Source organism: Chiloscyllium punctatum, chromosome 17 (genome assembly GCF_047496795.1).
Source record: "Chiloscyllium punctatum isolate Juve2018m chromosome 17, sChiPun1.3, whole genome shotgun sequence".
NCBI classification, from domain to species: Eukaryota; Metazoa; Chordata; class Chondrichthyes; order Orectolobiformes; family Hemiscylliidae; genus Chiloscyllium; species Chiloscyllium punctatum.
Window position 1 is genome coordinate 62,860,403 of NC_092755.1, and position 20,944 is coordinate 62,881,346.

The window sequence follows — 20,944 nt, forward strand, 5'->3', positions numbered from 1 at the left end:
TCTTTTACATTACCACTAGTGTGAACTGAAGTAATTATATCACAAATTATCTGGTTTGGTTACATACTTGCAGTTTTTACATTTCAAGCCAAAAAGCATCCCTTTCCCACAAACTGTGCAGGTCTGAGACATCCAATACTTGGTGGAAAATCTACAAGAAAAATAATTAGACATCAAACACTGAAATCAATTTTTTAAAATTTGATTTAAACAAAACTAAAGTGACCAGGAAAGGTGTAAAGGAAAATGAAAAGCACATGATCAAATGTTAATTTGTATAATGTAAACTGTAAAACAACTCATTGTAAGGTGATTAAGATACATTATTTTGGAGTATTGTGAGTTTGTAAATGTAAAGGAATCAGAATATTATTTGATTATGTTAAAATAGCATAATCCAGTATGGAATTTCGACTTTTGAAAGCACATCTCTACTGCCATAGTATGTTACAGACATGAACTTAGTTTACCACTGAGGTGAACTGCAGACACATCCCTTAAAATTTCCTAAAAAAACCTCCAAAATTCGTACTTCTCCTATCTGCAGACTGTATAGTGCTGCATCCATTCAATTGGTATTGGTAGAGAGAAACCCTGTGGAAAAAGTTTCCAATAAATTAGAACAGCAATCAACAGGAGAGGATGAGAAAATGTCTATATGGCCCACAGGTCCATTCTTTGCCAAAACTGTAAAAATTAAGAAATGTTTGCACAACAGCTTCTGTTACAGGCTCACCAACAACTGAATCAAGAATAGATGCACATTATTGCAATCGATGAGTTCAATGGCCCACAGCAACAAAGTCTAAACAGACATAGCAGGAACTTTAACAACAGACCATAAATAACTTGGCAATGAAAACTAGTACAAGATGTCTGAGTCCTTCACACCCTATCATTCCATTGACCTCAATTCCTGTTTTGGTTTAAAGAAATCAAGTGGTTGGACAGGAGTAAAGCAGGGGCCTAACCCATTCTTGATTTGACTGGCTGCAATTTTAAAATGCAGATAATAAGCACGGCTTTCTTGAGTTCCTTTCTATCATCATTGTGCGATCAACAAAACTCAATGAGCGATTTTAATACCAATCGAGGTGTTTGATGGTTTCGCTTCAAGTCAAATCTGCTGATGACAGTAGCCATCACCCAATGAGAAAAGCTTTTTTTTAGATTTTCTGTGAGGTAGCAAGAGTAGAAACATAGGAGGGAACTGTTTCCATTAAACCCCACCTTCCACCCCCCACTGCAGCTCCCCACCATTTGATAGGCACTCGCCTCCCAGAGCTTTCCAAAGGCATGAATCTAATGCCTGGGCCAGTTGCTGTGGTTCGCTCTGGTATCTGCCAGCTGCCTGCTCCCTCACTCCTAGGGATTCCTCTCACCTTCAGGTGATAATCTGATTTGTGCGTGCATGTAAGGAATGGGAGCCAAAATGTATCAGCATCAGTTTGAAAGGTTTTTGTAGGAAACCAACGCAGAAACGGGGAGAATGTGCAAACCCCATACAGTCGTCAGAGGCTGGAATCGAACCCAGGTTTCTGACACTGTGAGGCAACAGTGCGAACCACTGAGCCACTGTGTCATCCAAAAATGTCGTAATTGTACCAGCCTCCACCACTTCCTTTGGCAGCTCATTTCAAACATGTTCCACCCTCTGCGTGAACAAGATGCCCCTTAGGTCCCTTTTAAATCTTTTCCCTGTCACTTTAAACCTATGCCCTCTAGTTTTGAACTCCCTACTCTGGGGAAAAGGGCTATTCACCTTAACCATTTTGCAGACACTGGAGCAGCCATGGAGTGATCACAAAGGTGTGCACTCCTGTCCAGATCTGGAACCTGCTCAGAGACTAAGGAATTTAATTGCCCTGATGGGGACTGTGGATGTCGGTAACCTGGCAGGCACCTGTCTACCCTGAGACTGCCACGGCTGCTAAAATCTGTAGGTGACAGGAAGACATTGGGCTCCCCTCCAACGCGTTCTATTGCTATTTATCAGTTCTTCCCTGTCATGTGCATCTCCAGAGGGCAGGTGAAATCCAGCCCAATATGTGACATGTAAAAAGAAAAACTGATCATCCCTTTAAGCTCTATGGTGCCAAGACAGGTAGACTAAGAATATCTATGGATTAATCATTCTTCTGTGCCATGTTAGACAATTTCAGCAATTTAGAGAGGACTGGCAGTACATCCTCTGCATTCCAAGGTTAGTAAAGGAATAATTATTATCTGTAGACTGGAGATTTAGGTTCAGAGTCTTGCTTGCAAACAACCCCAATTCAATCACAATAAAGGAGACATGTCAAGGATCATCAAAGCAAGTAATGTATTAGAGGACTGGAAGGATATCTCAACAAATATATACACATAAACAGAAGTTCAAGATATTTATTTTCAGTGTGGAACTTTACTAACACCTTGTGTGAGGTCAGGGGTTAAAAGAACATGAGCAATGTTATCTGGGAGAGCTGAGTTAATATTAAGTTTTCTTTCCATTTATCTTGTTACAATAAGAACAACTGATCACTTAATGTATTATAACAAAATACAGGTCAACAGCAAATATACTGACCCATTACAATCCTAAAACAAAGAAAACCCTGTGATATTGAAATACTTTTTTTCTTTCCAAATAGCTTAAAAGAGAGAATTTAAAAATTAAGATTTTTTTCCAAAAACCATTGCCAAACTAATCATTTTTCTTGCTGACGTTGCATGAGGCAGAGTCTGGAATAGTTTTATTTAATAAAATGAGAGTACTCTGCTCTGCTAAGTGTGCTATAAATGTCAAGGCATATTTCTAGAGAACAAAATTCTGACCTTGAAGTGTGTTTCAAAACCTAAACTTAACTTTTATTCCTTGTCAAAAAAGTGGGAGTAACCCTAAATATCTTGGCCATGTTTGGGGTGGATTAATTTGGCAGTTGTTGAAGGACTTCAGAAGTATTTTGAGACATTTATTCTCAGAAAGATTTCACTGCTCCTGGTGAGAACAGCTTGCTGTTGGCTTGCTGGTAAAATCATTAACACTCCTGGCCCACACTGTAATAACAACTCATTGCATTGTTTTATAGTGTAAATGTTACAGATTGCTACTCTGAGAGAACATTTCTTTTATTTATTGAACATTTCCTTTGGATTAGATGAAGTGGCACTAATTGGAAATGTTACACAGAGATCATAAGAATGGCTAATGCAGAACATCAACATATCACAAGGGTGGGGTAGGATTTACTCTTCAATGATTGAGTTCAGGCCCATCAAGAAGTACAAGCACAATGGTCTGCACCTTGAAATGGCAATTGAAAGAGTGAAAAATCACTATGAATAATAAACACTGAAAGAAACAAAACAAGTAAAAGAGATGGAGAGAGGAAAATCTGAAATACAGAGAAAGAAATTAGAGAAATCGGGAGTGGAAACTTGTAGGGGTTTGAGTGATATAGGATAGGGCGAGATGTACAGCACAATCAGGCAACAAGTGCTGGGAGTCCACGTGACATGATTAGATTAGATTAGATTAGATTACTTACAGTGTGGAAACAGGCCCTTTAGCCCAACAAGTCCACACCGACCCATCGAAGCACAACCCACCCATTCCCCTACATTTACCCCTTTACCTAACACTACAGGCAATTTAGCATGGCCAATTCACCTGACCTGCACATCTTTGGACTGTGGGAGGAAACCGGAGCACCCGGAGGAAACCCACGCAGACACGGGGAGAATGTACAAACTCCACACAGTCAGTCACCTGAGTTGGGAATTGAACCCAGGTCTCTGGCGCTGTGAGGCAGCAGTGCTAACCACTGTGCCACCGTGCTGCCCACATCTTTTGTATTTTTCTCAAGTGGTGTGGCGAGATCCTTGCTCGACTTAATTAACAGTAATGCAATAGCTCATTAAAATTCAGCCTTCCACCTAATCTAATTTGCCAAACAAACTCAATGTCGGGAAAGATCAGCATGAAAACCAGAGTTAGCACCTGGCGGACTCAGTTCACTGTTTGCTCTGAAGGACCTCCATGTTAGAAATTAGGGATAAAAATCACAGGATACACTCAATGCGCACCAGTAGCATACATCCCACATTCACATGTACTGGCATCGGATATGTGCCTGCCTCAATAAACCCTAATGGCACATCTCCAAGCCAATTCTGTATTTCAATGCTTCCCCTAGGGCTGCAACTATCATTGTTATGCTGCAGCAAGGTCACTCAGGGACAAGCACTCAGCCCATGGACAGGACCAGATTCTTCACTTACTCTCATAGCATTCATGTAACTCTAAACCTGTTTGTTCACAACATCTGTGTCTCAGCTTGCCTTTTTGCATCTTGCCCTCTCAGCCAGAGATGGTAGGCTCATATCACTGCTATTTTACCTTGCTGTTTAACAGAGATACAAAGCCAGGATATTTATATCATATTAAATATTGCCATATTTGTCAGCAGTGATTAGTCAAGTCAAGCGGATAGTCTTCACTCAAGAAATCTCAGCACAGTAAGTCAAGGGCAGCCTCTGATAACAGTCGAAGGCCTGGTCTGACCAGTCAGAATCAGGTTCCTCTCTGCATAAGAGTTGAAGCTAAATGCAGAGCAGCCCACCACTTCTCTTGAGTCTTTCTACTATATTGTGGAGATGTTACCTGCCTGGAATGAGAGAGGGGCAGTTATTACAGGGGATGAAATTGGATGGTACAGCTATTACCGGTGGTATACGTGGGGGGGTGGAATGGTGGTGATGGTAGAGGGGTGTTCCGTCTGAGTGAGTAGACAATGCAGAGACATGCAGGGGGGGACTGGACTGGGGTGGAGGATAGCGAATGAGGGAATGTGCTACAGGCAATAATGAGAGTGGCATGAGCCTTGGTGGGAGGTAGCACAGGAGCACAGTTAGAGTGAGCATGAGGCATGAGAGAAAAGATAGTGGAACTTTGCATGACAGAGTGCGGAAGGTGCTGGGTATTTCTCCAGAGAGCTGAGAATGCTCTAATCCTGGTGGAAACATCGACCAGGCTGGCATGGTATGGTCCTTGGGAGGAGGTAGTCCTGCCATAGGACAAGCTTATTCAGCAGGACCTCCAGGACCAGGCCTGCAAAGTGAGGTGCTTATGTCCCCTTGTCTGCCACGTCCTGGACAATGTCAGAAATTGTGCAAGGCAGCCCTGGACTGAGTGTGCTTGTCTGGGTACACAAAGGGTGCATAAAGATGCCAGGGAGCAAGGAATGCCAGATGGAAATCTGCTGAATGGTGAGTTGTTCCAGATAGGGTCGGAATTCAGACGAGAGAGACACCGTAGCAGCATGGTAGGTAATTAATGAGATAAGTTTGGTAACATACAGTGAGAGAACCCATTGAGCCTCATTGTAATAACCCCTCCAAAAACTTCAATGCAATTCAGAGTTATCCAAGAAAATATAAGATTCAGCCCAGAAAGTTCAAAAGTTCAGAATGATCTTGAGACAGAGATAACAGAGGTTTAAATGAAATGGAGAGATGAGGGAGATCAAAATGGGAATGAAGCTAGACAAAACTGAAGAGGGAAGAAGGTATTTTTAAGTCAAACATCATTTAATGAGTTTGGCCTTCATAATGTAACTACTCAAGACTCATGAGATTTAATTTACTTCTTTGAGGAAGTCCTGCAAGTTGATAGGAACAGTGGAGTAACATCACTCTGGTACAGCTAATTTTGGTGCCAATGATCTCTTGAGGTTTAACAGTTCAAGGAAAATGCACTGTAAGAAACTAAGGAATGATTTAAAGCTAATGCTTAGCATTACTATTTTGCCAGTGCAACTATAGCTGATATTTTTGTGGGTAAGGTTTGTTAAGACTTGACAAGTTATATACCTTACCTGTGTTTAATTGAATTCCCCAGATCTCTACGAGGAATCTGTGGGGACCATCGAGGCACTGACAATGTATCTAACAAAGGGAGAAGACGACAAAATCAAATTAGATAATTGGTTCTAAATTCTAGATACAAAGCAAAGCAATAGCAATATTACAGTATTATTTACTTCAGAAATATATAAATGAAGCATACTTTTATATTTATGTAAATGAGGTGTTCTTAAATTCAATTTTTAAAAAATATGTATAGAATAATTAACACAGCAGATAGTAACATTTGTGATCTATATTCTTGATAAAAACATGTAAATCTTCAAGTATGGCACATTGTTATTTAAAATTCATTTTGCTCCAGAGAGCAACACTGCTGACACGTCACGAGTAGCACAAGAAAAAGGCTACCTGCTCTCTTCATGCTGTGAGCACCAACTAAACCTTAATATACTCAAGTGTGAGTTGAAGGGTTTGTGATTCTAAAAAGCAGCAAAGTAAACGTGGTGATGCTTCTATCTGTTTTATTAGGGTCAATTACCATCTATAATTGGAACCATTTTCAACCTGACAGGGAAAGTCTCACCAAACTTTCAAACATTACTAATACAGGTTATGTAGATGAGAATATGAAAAGGATTAATCTCACTGGGACATATTTGAAATCCTTCAAGTGAAGTGTTTTGCTGCCTGTAACATATGTACTTGAGTTTATTATTCCTCAAAGTGGAACGAGTACTTCAGGTTCACTTCTTACATAATTGCAAAGCATCTAAGCACAAAGCCTGCAGAATAAAATTAGCTTCAAGAATCATCTTCGATGGTGGTGGACCGGACAGCAAGAATACTTAAAGAGGACAAAAATATCTTGCTAAAAAAAACTGTCCACAAGTCTGATCAAAACACTTGAGGATTTAACTTGCTTTTCGCATCCTCCATTTCACCACCACTGTGCTCAACTTCCCTCATCTTCTTCATCATGCTGAGCCCTCATTAGCATTCCTTCAAGCAATACATTACACACAGGCATTAGATAAATTGTGGCTGGAATATTCCGAGGAGGGATCCAGCATTAGTATTGATCCAGCGTATATGTATCTTAGTGGTGCCATCTGGTCTTCTAATGAGTTTATTTTCAGAATATAAGTCTCCTCTTGCAGTAGTCCTCTGCCAAAGCAAGATTTCTGACTCTAGATGTGGGTAAGAGGGTATCAACAGTTGACACAAAGTGACTTTTCAGCACTGTGTTTGGCTTGATATCCTATCAAATGATTATTTTCTTCTTCCTCTATAAAGCTCAAATAAAGGGTATTCCTGCCAGAAAACATGATGCTGACAAAACAAAATTTATCAAAATCTGTAAGGCATACCAGGGGTTTAGTGGTTAAATACATCTGCATCAAGATTCAGGAAGCCTGACACCATCCAGGGCAATAATTCACTTGCAGTCTCCCATCCATTAGCTTTAGCATTCATTCCTTCCACCAACACTGCATTGTGACTGCAGTGAAAACTACATAGAGGAAGAACAGTAATAACAAAGGCTTAGTTGACATAATTTCTTAAACCTGTGACCTCTACCATCTTGAAAGTCAAGGGGTGCATGGAAATACCGTCACTATCTTCAAGTCACATTTGCTCTTGGACAACATGGTCAATGTATCAAAATCTCAGAATGCCTACCTAATTGTGGTGGCAACTACACCTCAACGACTGCAGTGATTCAAAAAGAAGTTCCACCACTAAATAGCAACCTTGCCAGCCCATATTCCAAGAATATAATTAGAAAGGTAGAAAGCCAATCAAGAGGGCATTGAGAAAACTGATTAAGAAACATGCTAAGAATACTTAATTTTCTTGTGTCCTTTAAATTGATTTTCACACATTTATCATACCTTAATGCTAACTGCAGATTCTGTGGGTGCTCAGGAAATTGTGTGCAGCACGATAGTTGGGGCTGATTGTAAGGTTCAAATGGAGTTCCTTCTTTTTCAGGCAGGCACCTTTCATGTCAGTGCTTTCTGTTCCTAAAAGTGTGCATGTGATTCAATGTAAAAGTCTCTCACCCATCTTCCCAACCTAAGTCTGCTGATTTATTCCGAAGCAAATCGGATTAAAAATTCACTCCAATATCTCATCTTCTCACAAATATTACCTATATATCTTAGGGACATCATTAGTGTATTTAAAAAACACATTCAAACTTAAAGTAAATCTTATTGTGCAGAATGTATGTTAGATAACGTTTTTGTTAGGTACATGGGGGAATAAGCATTTATAAAGATAATCTGGAAACTTTGGAACTTTATGTCCCTTGTAGTGTTGTGAATAGTACTCCAACTAAATTAAGCAGCATCACACTGTACTGCTCCCTTAGGTCATTAGCTTTAGTAAAATCTTTGACAATTGTCATATGTTCTACATTGAATCTGACTAAGTGTAAGTTTGATAGATCTAACTTGTGTCTCTCCATTCACATAGAAGATTAATTGCAGCATCCTGCCCATGGTTAAGTAGTCTGTGTGCTTGGCTATTCTAATGAGGTTCAAAAGCATATATTATTTTTAGAAATCCAGCTTCAGATTTTGTTTCTGCATTAAAACAATGGAGTCAAATCCAAATGACAGATCAATGTAACATGTGGAGAAAGGAGACAGCTCCTGAGCTGGTGGAGATCAGTTGGCTTTTCAATCTTTCATTCACAGTCTCAAGCTGTTCAGCTACCTGAGAACCAATCATAGTTTTGGCAGGGTAGAGGGCCTTTGTCACTGATCACCAGTCATTATTCCATAGACCAAAATGATACTTGTTGCCAACTGAATCTCCATTTGTACACATCCCTTGGATCTAACATATCTGCAAAGTACACCAATTACTGCTTGAACAAGTAGCTATATAAATGGTGCTTACAGGAGGGTAAGCTTGCTGGCTTTTAAAAGTGTAGTGATCATTCAGCATTTCTTGGTTTTAAAATAGCTGTTTTCCTATTTCAGCACACAGTTAAAAATACAGAAAGACAGAAAGGCACTGCCTTTACAACATTTACATAAACACTGACTGAAACTGTGAGAGAGTTAGGAAGTATATGCTGGCCAAGTTTCACTTTGTAAATAAATACAACTGAGTAAAGTTTTGGCTCCCATCTTCAACAATTGAATTACAATCCAGAAGCAGGGTTAAATTCGTAACCCTGGGGTAGAGGGCTGATTTTGGGTGGTTTGTCACCTACCTGTGGGGATATCTGACTGAAAACAAAATATGCCGGAAATCACAGCAGATCAGGCAGCAGAAGAGACAGCAAGCTAACATTTCAAGTCTAAATGACACTTCATCAGAGCTCCACGTCAGCTCTGAAGAGTCATCTAGACTTGAAACTATAGCTTGCTCTTTCTCCATGGATACTGCCTGACCCACTGTGATCTCTAGCATCTTTTATTTTCAGTACAGATTCCAACATCTGCAGTAAATTGTTTCTACATGAAGTATTATTCACGAGTTTGGGGTAATTCTGATGATGGAGCAGTTTTGGGACCAAAAGGAAGTATTCCTGCTCCTTCAGAGCCACATGGAGTGCCACAGAGATATTTGTCTTCTCCGACAGATTGCCCTTACCTTGTTGCAGCTTCTCAGTTTCCTGCTGTCCTGGGAATTGGAGAGTTGTGGTTGAGATCCAACGAACAGTGCAGGAAACCTAGGGTTCTGTTTCTGGGTTGCTCCATGTGCCATAGTATTTTAATTTGCTATTTACTTTAAGCTTTACACATCTTGTCTGGACAAGAAAATACAAAGGTCAGCAGATTGGAGCCATATCCCTCATATACTTGGAGTTCTTGCCCAATTAATACTCCCACTTGCACACAACCTCTTTCTCTTATTAGGATAAAGGTCTTTATTATTGGAATTCCAGGGATTAAAAAGTGCATTATATGCAAAGTTTTAAACAATACAATATAGCATAAATCTTGTAATTTAAAATCTGGAAGTGTTTTGCACCATTGTACAAAACTCAGCAATACTCTTTTCTGCTAGACCAATGGCAGATGAATGGTTTATTCTGAGATATCATTATCCGTTGCGTGAAGATATGGATGTAAATGAAGGAGAATAAGACTGGTTCTTAGCTTACAGTGTAAAATCTCTTCTGATTTAACAGATTGTAAATATTTTTCACATTTACAACCCGCAATATTGCAATGTGCTAATACAATTATGATATTGCTTTCAACCTGCAATACAACTTACAATCTGCAATACAACTTAACATCCTCAGACTCGTATCCTGAATTTATAATAAGATGGTGAGAATGTTAGTTGTGTGGAACAGAATATATTCAGGTATCTCACAATATGCCTCAATACTAACCAGTATGACATTTTCCCATTTCTCATTAATGGCCTCTCTCTGAAAATGCCAATTCATTAGATCATGTTCACTCCAAATTAAATCGTGACTGATCATGCCATGCTTATCTCACCCGATGTTTTTAAAACTGGCAGTGATAGGAGACAGTTAGCACATCATTCTGGGTTAGTTTCAATTCCAGTTTGACAGTTGGAAGGTGTTGATGTCAATGTGCTACCAAGTAAGCTGGATATAACGTTTCAGTACTCTTTTCAAAGGTCAGAAAAAATAGTCTGCAATAAATCAATAGCATAAATTAAGTCTACTACAGAGTTATAGATTAAATGCAGGCTGAATACTCACATACACAGGCTCATGAGCAAGGAAACAGCTCACATACAAATTGTGAGTTTTTGAGAATTAAAACAATCCTGCTAATGAAAGATTAAACTTCACATATTTCATCATTATTAAACAGTATATATAAGAAATTTTGTCAATTCTTTAAAGTCAATAGCCCTTAATGAGTGAAAATTGCTGAAAATTGCATCCAAGAGTTATGATTCTTTTAGGTCCAGATATGGAGCTTTGCACCCAACCTCCTCAGACCTATACAGTCATAGAGATGTACAGCTCAGAAGCAGACCATTCAGTCCAACCAGTCCATGCCAACCATAATCCTGAACTAAACTAGTCCCACCTTGGCCTATATCTCTCCAAACCTTTGTTATTCATGTTCTTATCCAAATATCTTTTAAATGTAACTGTACCCACATCCACTACTTCCTCTGGAAGTTCATTCCACACACAGACCAGTCTGTGTAAAAAAGTTGCCCTTCATGTCCTTTTTCAATACCTCCTCTCACCTTAAAAATATGCCCCCCAGTCATGAAATCTCCCACCTTAGGGAAAAGACATTTTCCATTCACTTTATCTATACCCAGGTTGATTTTACAAACCTCTATAAAAGGTCATCCATCAACCTCTTAGGCTCCATTGAAAAAGGTACCAGCCTATCCAGGCTCTCCTTATAACACAAACCTTCTGTTCCCAATGATAGCCTGGTAAATCTTTTCGGAACTCACTGGTATCCTTCCTATAATAGGATGACCAGAAACAGATACAGTACTCCTGAAGGGACCTCATCAATGTCATGTACAACCTCAATACGGCTTCTGTTATGAAAAGGGGTAAACCTTTCTGCTAATTTAAACCAGGCACACACGCTGTAATCAGTTGAATTTCGAGTGCAAAGAACTATCCCAAATATCACTAAAGAAAAATTAATAATTTTATTCTCTAAGTCCAAAAGAAAACATTAGACAACAACAATTTACAACTCCTCTCTCTTAAACCTATCTTTACCTCCCACTCTACAATACTGATCCAATAAATTCCCTCTTACATTTACGCCAATCAATTTCAACACCAGTTATCATCTTTGGATGTCAAACTTTCTCTGTAGATTTTCCTCGGCTTTGGTATTCTGCTGCACATATTTCTTATGAACAGGTACCTTTCAGAGAGACACAGTGTGCTGAAAAATATAAAAATGGAACATTTGGTTAAAACAAATAACTGGAGCTGCATTGTCATGGTACAAAACAAATTCAAATTTGGCCAATCAGTTTAAATTATGTTCCAGATACTAAAATCCAATCGAATTTGAATTTTACTGTTTTGGATAACATCAAACCAATGAAATGATCAGATGTTTTGGATTGCCAGGAGATAGCAGTCTGGTGCTTAGCTGCTCTTTGCTGTTCTCCCGCCAACTGTTCAAAACGTCTGAAACATCTGATCATTTCATTGGTTTGATGTCATCCAAAACAGTAAAATTCAAATTCGATTGGATTTCAATATCTGGGGCATAATTTAAACTGGTTGACCAAATTTGAATTTGTTTTGTACCATGACAATGCAGCTCCAGCTATTTGTTTAAACCAAATGTTACATTTTTACATTTTTCAGCACACTCTGTGCCTCTCAAGGTCCATGCCAGCTTCTACTCTCTCTTAAAGGTATAGTATACACCTACACCTTAATAACTCCATTACGTAAAGATCTGAGCAGTGAAGGCAAGCACGCAAAATGCCTTCTTTATCATCCTGTTTACATGTGACACAGACTTCAAAGAATTATGTACCTATATATGAATGAAATGGCTCCAAGGAGAGAGAAAGTACAACAGCGACAACAATTAGGAAAATATTTGTGTCTGTATGTCAAATTATTAAATAAATGTACTGATCTAAAATATTACTTAATTAAAATGATAAATTAATCATAATTTAAATAATTGTTTAAAATATCTTAACAATTCAAAAACTCAGCCTTTGATAGCTCATAGTTAAGATGGTTTACTGCAAGATAATTGGCAGTCTGCAAAGTTTCACTACACCCAGAGAATATCAACAATAACTTGTATTTATATACCATATTGCCGTTAATTTACTAAAGCATCTTAGAGTCATAGAGATGTACAGCATGGAAACAGACCCTTCGGTCCAACCCATCCATGCCGACCAGATATCTCAACCCAATCTAGTCCCACCTCCCAGCACCTAGTCCATATCCCTCCAAACCCTTCCTATTCATACACCCATCCAGATGCCTTTTAAATGTTGCAATTGTACCAGCCTCCACCACGTCCTCTGGAAGCTCATTCCATACACCTACCACCCTCTGTGTGAAAAAGTTGCCCCTTAGGTCTCTTTTATATCTTTCCCCTCTCACCTTAAACCTATGCCCTCTAGTTCTGGACTCCCTGACCCCAGGGAAAAGACTTTATCTATTTAGCCTATCTATGCCCCTCATAATTTTGTAAACCTCTATAAGGTCTCCCCTCAGCCTCTGACGCTCCAGGGAAAACAGCCCCAGCCTGTTCAGCCTCTCCCTGTAGCTCAAATCCTCCAACCCTGGCAACATCCTTGTAAATCTTTTCTGAACCCTTTCAAGTTTCACAACATCTTTCCGATAGGAAGGAGACCAGAATTGCATGCAATATTCCAACAGTGGCCTAACCAATGTCCTGTACAGCCGCAACATGACCTCACAACTCCTGTACTCAATACTCTGACCAATAAAGGAAAGCATACCAAACACCTTCTTCACTATCTACCTGCGACTCCATTTTCAAGGAGCTATGAACATGCACTCCAAGATCTCTTTGTTCAGCAACACTCCCTAGGACCTTACCATTAAGTGTAAAAGTCCTGCTAAGATTTGCTTTCCCAAAATGCAGCACCTTGCATTTATCTGAATTAAACTCCATCTGCCACTTCTCAGCCCATTGGCCCATCTGGTCCAAATCCTGTTGTAATCTGAGGTAACCCTCTTTACTGTCCACTACACCTCTAGTTTTGGTGTCATCTGCAAACTTACTAACTGTACCTCTTATACTCGCATCCAAATCATTTATGTAAATGACAAAAAGTAGAGGGCCCAGCACCGATCCTTGTGGCACTCCACTGGTCACAGGCCTCCAGTCTGAAAAACAACCCTCCACCACCACCCTCTGTCTTCTACCTTTGAGCCAGTTCTTCTACCTTTAAGACAGTTCTGTATCTAATTGGCTGGTTCTCCCTGTATTCCATGAGCTCTAACCTTGCTAATCAGTCTCCCATGGGGAACCTTGTCGAACGCCTTACTGAAGTCCATATAGATCACATCTACTGCTCTGCCCTCATCAATCTTCTTTGCTACTTCTTCAAAAAACTCAATCGAGTTTGTGAGACATGATTTCCTACGCACAAAGCCATGCTGGCTATCCCTAATCAGTCCTTGCCTTTCCAAATACATGTACATCCTGTCCCTCAGGATTCCCGCCAACAACTTGCCCACCACTGAGGTCAAGCACACCGGTCTATAGTTCGCTGGCTTGTCTTTACCGCCCTTCTTAAACAGTGGCACCACATTTGCCAACCTCCAGTCTTCCAGCACCTCACCTGTGACTATCGATGATACAAATATCTCAGCAAGAGGTCCAGCAATCACTTCTCTAGCTTCCCACAGAGTTCTCGGGTACACCTGATCAGGTCCTAGGGATTTATTCACATTTAACCGTTTCAAGGCATCCAGCACTTCATCCTCTGCAATCTGGACATTTTGCAAGATGTCACCATCTATTTCCCTACAGTCTATATTTTCCATATCCTTTTCCACAGTAAATACTGATGCAAAATATTCATTTAGTATCTCCCCCATTTTCTGCAGCTCCACACAAAGGCCACCTTGCTGATCTTTGAGGGGCCCTATTCTCTCCCTAGTTACCCTTTTATCCTTAATATATTCGTAAACATCCTTTGGATTCTCCTTAATTGTATTTGCCAACGATATCTCATGTCCCCGTTTTGTCCTCCTGATTTCCCTCTTAAGTATACTCTTACTTTCTTTATACTCTTCTAAGGATTCACTCAATCTATCCTGTCTATACCTGACATATGCTTCCTTCTTTTTCTTACCAAACCCTCAATTTCTTTAGTCATCCAGCATTCCCTATACCTACCAGCCTTCCCTTTCACCCTGACAGGAATATACTTTCTCTCGATTCTTGTTATCTCATTTCTGAAGGCTTCCCAATTTCCAGCCGTCCCTTTACCTGCGAATATCTGCCTCCAATCAGCTTTCAAAAGTTCTTGCCTAATACCGTCAAAATTGGCCTTTCTCCAATTTAGAACTTCAACTTTTAGATCTGGTCTATCCTTTTCCATCACTATTTTAAAACAAATAGAATTATGGTCGCTAGCCCCAAAGTGCTCCCCCACTGACACCTTAGTCACCTGCCCTGCCTTATTTCCCAAGAGTAGGTAAGTTTTGCACCTTCTGTAGTAGGTACATCCACATACTGAATCAGAAAATTGTCTTGTACACACTTAAGAAATTCCTCTCTATCTAAACCTTTAACACTATGGCAGTCCCAGTCGATGTTTGGAAAGTTAAAATCCCCTACCATAACTACCCTATTATTTTTACAGATAGCTGAGATCTCCTTACAAGTTTGTTTCTCAATTTCCCTCTGACTATTGGGGGTCTATAATACAATCCCAATAAGGTGATCATCCTTTCTTATTTCTCATTTTAAGCTGCTTCTTAGGACCAGTGTCCTTTGGGAACTCAAATGAACCATCACGAAGTATAGAGTGCATGGATCAAACAGGGGATGCACAGAAAGAGCTGTCATTGACAATGGCTGACTCTGTGCAACACTCAATTTCTCTACGTTGAGCCAGAGTTGGCTAGTCCTCGGAATGGTGGTAAGTTTGGATATGGCATTGGTTTATTACCAGATGTATCCAGAACCAAAATTGCTGATTTTGTATGGGAGGGGAAAAACATTAATGCAAATGAGAAATGGGACAAACAAATTTCATAAGTATGATTTTTTTGTGTATATGGTGAAGCTGACTGAAGAGCTGCCATTGTAGCTGCATACAACACAAATATTGTTTGGTAAAATGTAATTGGTCATCTTACTATTACTTCATGAGTTGTCCCTCGGATCCAGGATGTCTTCTGTTGAGCAAGATAAGTCTTCAGATGACAAAGGAACCTAATTTTGGATTCAGACATTTTTCCACAGACGTGGCACACTGGTGCATGGGAAAATGGAATTTGCAGCCCTGGGTTGCCTTCCCTATGCCATTACTATCTCACAGTCAAGTCACTGTGTCTTAAAGTGGCTTGTGCCTTGATAGATAAGGAGGTGTCATGCTCAGCGGTTCGCAGCTTTTTCCTCCTAGTCAGTGGCATCAATGCCTCCATATTTCAGTGACCTTGACTGCATTTTTATATCTTTTCTTTTGTTTGCCAGTGGAGAGCTGAGAAAAGATAACATACTTAGGAAAGTGGTTTATTTGGATGTCTGGCTCAATGGTCAGTTCTTTTGAGTTGGTTCTTCAGGAGCACGGTTTGATACTGGCAGTTTCATGGAGGACCCTCATATTGGTCTTGCAATTTTTCCATTTGATCCCCAAAATTCAACGTTGGAACTGCTGGTGGGGGTTGTCAAGAATCTTGGCATGATATTGACAGATGCTCCAGGTTTCATTGTACATTCTCCAGATCAATCCTATTTATGTAGGTTGTGACACGAATGACTAATTGGCCTAGGGAGGGTTGGTATAGGACCTTCATTTTGTTTAAAAACAGGCTGATCATCATCTACAAGGTTCTGAAAAGGTAGAGTATCCTTTATATGTCCTGTGCAAATGAGGTATCACACCACTATCATCTACAAATTGTAACTTATTGATATCCAAGATGGTGAGTTCTATTTTTACTCAAAATTGATCAATGTTGGAGAGCTTCTCATCCAGAAGATGCTGGATGCTGAAACCAGAGGTAGGCCACCTCAGAGGAACTAACAGTGGACTCTGCTTCTGCAACCTGAATAGTCAAAGGAAGTTTGCAATTTTACAGCAGAAAACAAGGGCCTGTATTCGCAGAACTACAAGCTTTATAGTAATAGATCATTAAAACTTGTCAAATCACAATGCCACCATACTGTGCTTTCGTTTTAATGTGAAAAGATTTCCAATGCACACTGACACTAGAACAGTAGTATATCTAATTAGTCAGGAAGCTATCTGAATCTCACTCATGCCAGAAATTGTACAACCGTATCTTGAAATCTCTGACAAAGAAGCATTTTAGCCTTTTGCTTGCTTTTTCTCTACATATCACTTTCTACATCTAAGTAGATTAACATCGTCTAAAATTTACTGAAAATTTTATGAATTATATAGTTGCTATTTAGTTATGTTCCTGGTTGATCTATTATTTTGGCAGAAACCCTAAAATATTTTCTGATATTTGTGATATGATGGATTCTAGAATCATAGGATACATATGATCATGAAAGTAATCTAAAAATGTTTTAGTATTTGTTGAATATACCAATGCATTCATAATTTACTCAAATATTGAAGCCAGTGGGCATACTGGAGACTTCTAACCAGTGAGTGTATTTAATATGTTAAAATGGTAATACCTTAAAAAAGGACAGAAATTCATAAAATTGCTTTGTTTTGTATGCCAAACAAATTGAACATCTTGGCATGTTTCTAAGAATTCACCTTCAGCGTTTCAACACAAGGAAAAAGCTGGTGCATTCACTTCTTTCTTAAGGATGCAACTAAAAACTGTCAGCCCATGGAACAAATCAACGTTCATGAATATACAATGTTCCCTGGGCACTGGGTGACAAGTAGGTTCACATCACACAGTAAGGACACCTGTCTCATCTCAGCATTTGAGGTAAAATATATCTTAAATAAACAAAGGTCCAGTAGACTAAATCTTCGAGGAGGACGTGAGGATTGCAGATCAGAGCTGAAAATGTGTTGCTGGAAAAGCGCAGCAGGTCAGGCAGCATCCAAGGAACAGGAGAATCGATGTTTCGGGCTTGAAGAAGGGCTGATGCCCGAAACATCGATTCTCCTGTTCCTTGGATGCTGCCTGACCTGCTGCACTTTTCCAGCAACACATTTTCAGCTCCAGTAGACTAAACCCAGTGATGGGCCAATTGTATTGCACATTATTTTTCAGGCTTTTAGTTGAAACAATCAGAGTCCGAAAAGAATTACCTTTCAGACACAGATTGCCACAATTTACAAACCTAATACAAGTTGCTGATTTTAGAAAATAATTCAAAACCTTAGTATAACACTACCTACAGCACATTCAGAAATGGAGAATAATCTCTCACCAAGAGTGATTCATGTAATGTTGAGTAGCCACTATAAAAAGGTTGGCACATTTGTGGTTATGAAAGAAATGCAGAATTCTCAGTCAGAAATGCCAGTGATAATGTTACCTATGAAGAAAGCCAGATTGAGCATTATAATGAATGTTGGAACAATACCCTGACATAGCAGTAGAAAATATTAACTGTATTTTCTCATCTCAAAATTTACTAGCGGTTATTTGTTCCTTTTCAAAAAAAAACTTGACATAACCTATTGGGTTAAATTTCACCAAGACACCAGGCACAGAAAGCAATGAGTTTAGGTGCATTACTGGCTTCAGTGTGGGAGACCTTTCAAGAAGGTTAATAACAAAAAGAAAGGCTTGCAATCATATAGCAACTACCACACAGTTTTAAGATGATCCAAAAATTTAAGACAATGGCATAGTTTCACTATTGTAATAGTGGACTCACACCAGTCATTTCATATTGAATGAAAGATAAAGATTGATCAGGACATTCCCCTGCTTTTCACATCCACATAAGAGCGCTGACACCTTGGTAGAATACCTCATCTGAAAGATGGCAGTTCTTGGAATGCAGCACTCACTCAATGCTGCACTGGAGAGTTAACATGAATTTTATATTCCAACCCCTGAATTAGAGCTGGAAGAGACGACAGGCAGCTAATGCATGGATTGCCGCTGTGACAACCAGCTCTCATTCGGAGCAATTTCTACCCTTGAGAGTGGCTGGTCAATCTAATGATTTGGTAGCCCCAATAGTTCCAGAGCTCTATAGTGTACACTGCAGGGACTGCAAGCAAAAGCAACAGAAAGATTGGAGACCTGTCAGGGATGGGGAGTCCCTAGGAGGGAGCTGAGAGCCAAAGGAGGAAGGAATTGTGGACAGCAGACAACTTTTGCATACAGGGCTACCGCCTGAATGATGAGCCCCACTTACTACATGTATTTTGCTCACCTGTCCTCAAAATATTTTCTCCTCATTTCCACCCACTTGACCATGTTAATGCATTATGGCATTGGTCTTGCATTATCCCGAGAATTAACTTGGTGCCAAGCTTAACTGAGCTTTAAATGCTTATTTAAATATGGCAGGCAGGTTTCAGCACTTGCCCACCCATCATTTTACAAGGCATGTCTGTATACAGGGTGGGTGGGAAGGTGGTGGGCTAGTCATTTTTATAGACACCCCACCATCAAAAACACACCCAGTGAAGATTGTAAAATAAAATCCAACCTCTAGTCATCCATCAATGTTATATTTGACAACTGATGACCATCCCATTCACTCCACACTCCACTGAAGTTTATCTTTGATAAAGTGAAGAATTAATTTATTGTTCTTTTGCTATGAAGATGAATATTTAATCTCCAAATATGATTGATGTCCTTTTTCTGTTTTCATTATAGTGCATGGCATTCCCTTCAAACATTGCATCTATTGTACTTGTGTACAAATTAACACAACATTTTTCCACAGCACCTCTTTTTTTTTGCACCGAGTTTCATTCATCAAATAGCAAATTATCAGGACTGCTTATCTGCAAATGTTAGAATTCCACTGCAGTAACAAGATGAGCTTTCAAACTTAAATAGTTCAGCATTCTAATTATCTTATTGCTGCACTATTGTATATCATTCTTAACTATTCTGAATGCTGTTAGAATTCTATATATTTATGGTCATGTTAGATAATATCATAGATCCTTTCAAACTACTTTAAGTTTTGTAAATATCTATACCACAATTCTCATCAGATACAGCTGATTAATAACATCAAGAATATCAAACCTAAGATAACAACAAAACTGGCATTAAAATGATGTTTGACTTGCCAGAGACATATGAAAAACACCTATTAAGTGTATGATTTTATGATAGACCATAACAAATCTGGAGTTAAGCAGCATATTTCTGTATTTATCTATGTGCATGCAAGTAATGCATTACATTAATAAGGAAACAAAAAGTACAGCCAAGTGTCAACTACCATTACAATTTCTCACTTGAAATTGATCTGATAAGTAGTAATCCTCTCTCAGTTACTGCCAAGGAATAAGCAGCACTTTAACAGGTTCATAATGAACAAACAGAACACAAAAATGACAATCAAGCATGAATAATTTTTTAATTAGGTGATGCTTTAGTCAAAAGAATGAGGGAACTAAGTCTAGAAAGCAACACATGAAAGGCTATATTTTCCATCTGACATAATACAACTTACCGCACAACCAAGGACTCTCCTTATCAGCCTCTTCTTTTCTGTCCTAGCCAAAGCTAATCTATGAGCTGATCAGCTGAAAGATTGTCAGCTGTTGAGTTACATATCTCTGGTCTTTCCTGAAACAAATCACAGATTGTACACTATGCCTTGATGTTGAGAGGAAAAGCTATTACATCACAGTCTGAAATGTTATTCCAATTTTGTAATGCCCATCATAAACTCATCCTTCCACTGAAAAATCAGTGTAGCCAATTTTAAAAGCTGGTGGCCACCCATTTCTTGGCTAAAAGACAGGCAGCCAATACTTCAAACTGGAGCGGAATATTCTGACCACCAACCTATGCACAAAGCGCACACAATCAGAGAGTCATAGAATCATACAGCACGGAAACAGACTCTGCCATCCAAACAGTAGGCCAAAACCAGAAGATCATAGGGGCAGAAATTAGGTCATGCAGTCTATCGAGTCTGCTCCGCCATTCAATCATGTTTGATAAGTTTCTCAACACCATGCTCCTGTTTTCTTCCCGTAATCCTTAATCCCCTTGATAGTCAAGAACCTATCTGTCTCAGTCTTAAATATACTCAATGATCTGACCTCCACAGCTTTCTGTGGCAAGGTATTCTATAGTTTCACCACCCTCTGGCTGAAGATGTTTCTCCTTATTTCCATTCTAAAAGGTCTTCCCTTCACTCTAAGTCTATGCCCTCAGGTCCTAGTCTCTCCCACCAATGGAAACACCTTCCCAACATGTGCTCTGTCCAGGCCACTCACTATTCTGTATGTTTCAACGAGATCCCCCTACATCCTTCTAAACTCC

General features: G+C 39.4%; 1 protein-coding gene across 1 annotated transcript in view; it reads right to left on the reverse strand.

Annotated features, from left to right (window-relative positions):
• Window positions 1–20,944, reverse strand: part of ksr2 (kinase suppressor of ras 2) — a 403,663-nt gene that overhangs the window by 161,716 nt on the left and 221,003 nt on the right. Inside the window, exons 6-7 of the mRNA XM_072587303.1 lie at window positions 5,859–5,928; window positions 68–151 (exon numbers count right to left, since the gene is read on the reverse strand). Coding sequence (XP_072443404.1) covers window positions 68–151; window positions 5,859–5,928 — 154 coding nt within the window. The remainder of the gene's footprint in view (window positions 1–67; window positions 152–5,858; window positions 5,929–20,944) is intronic.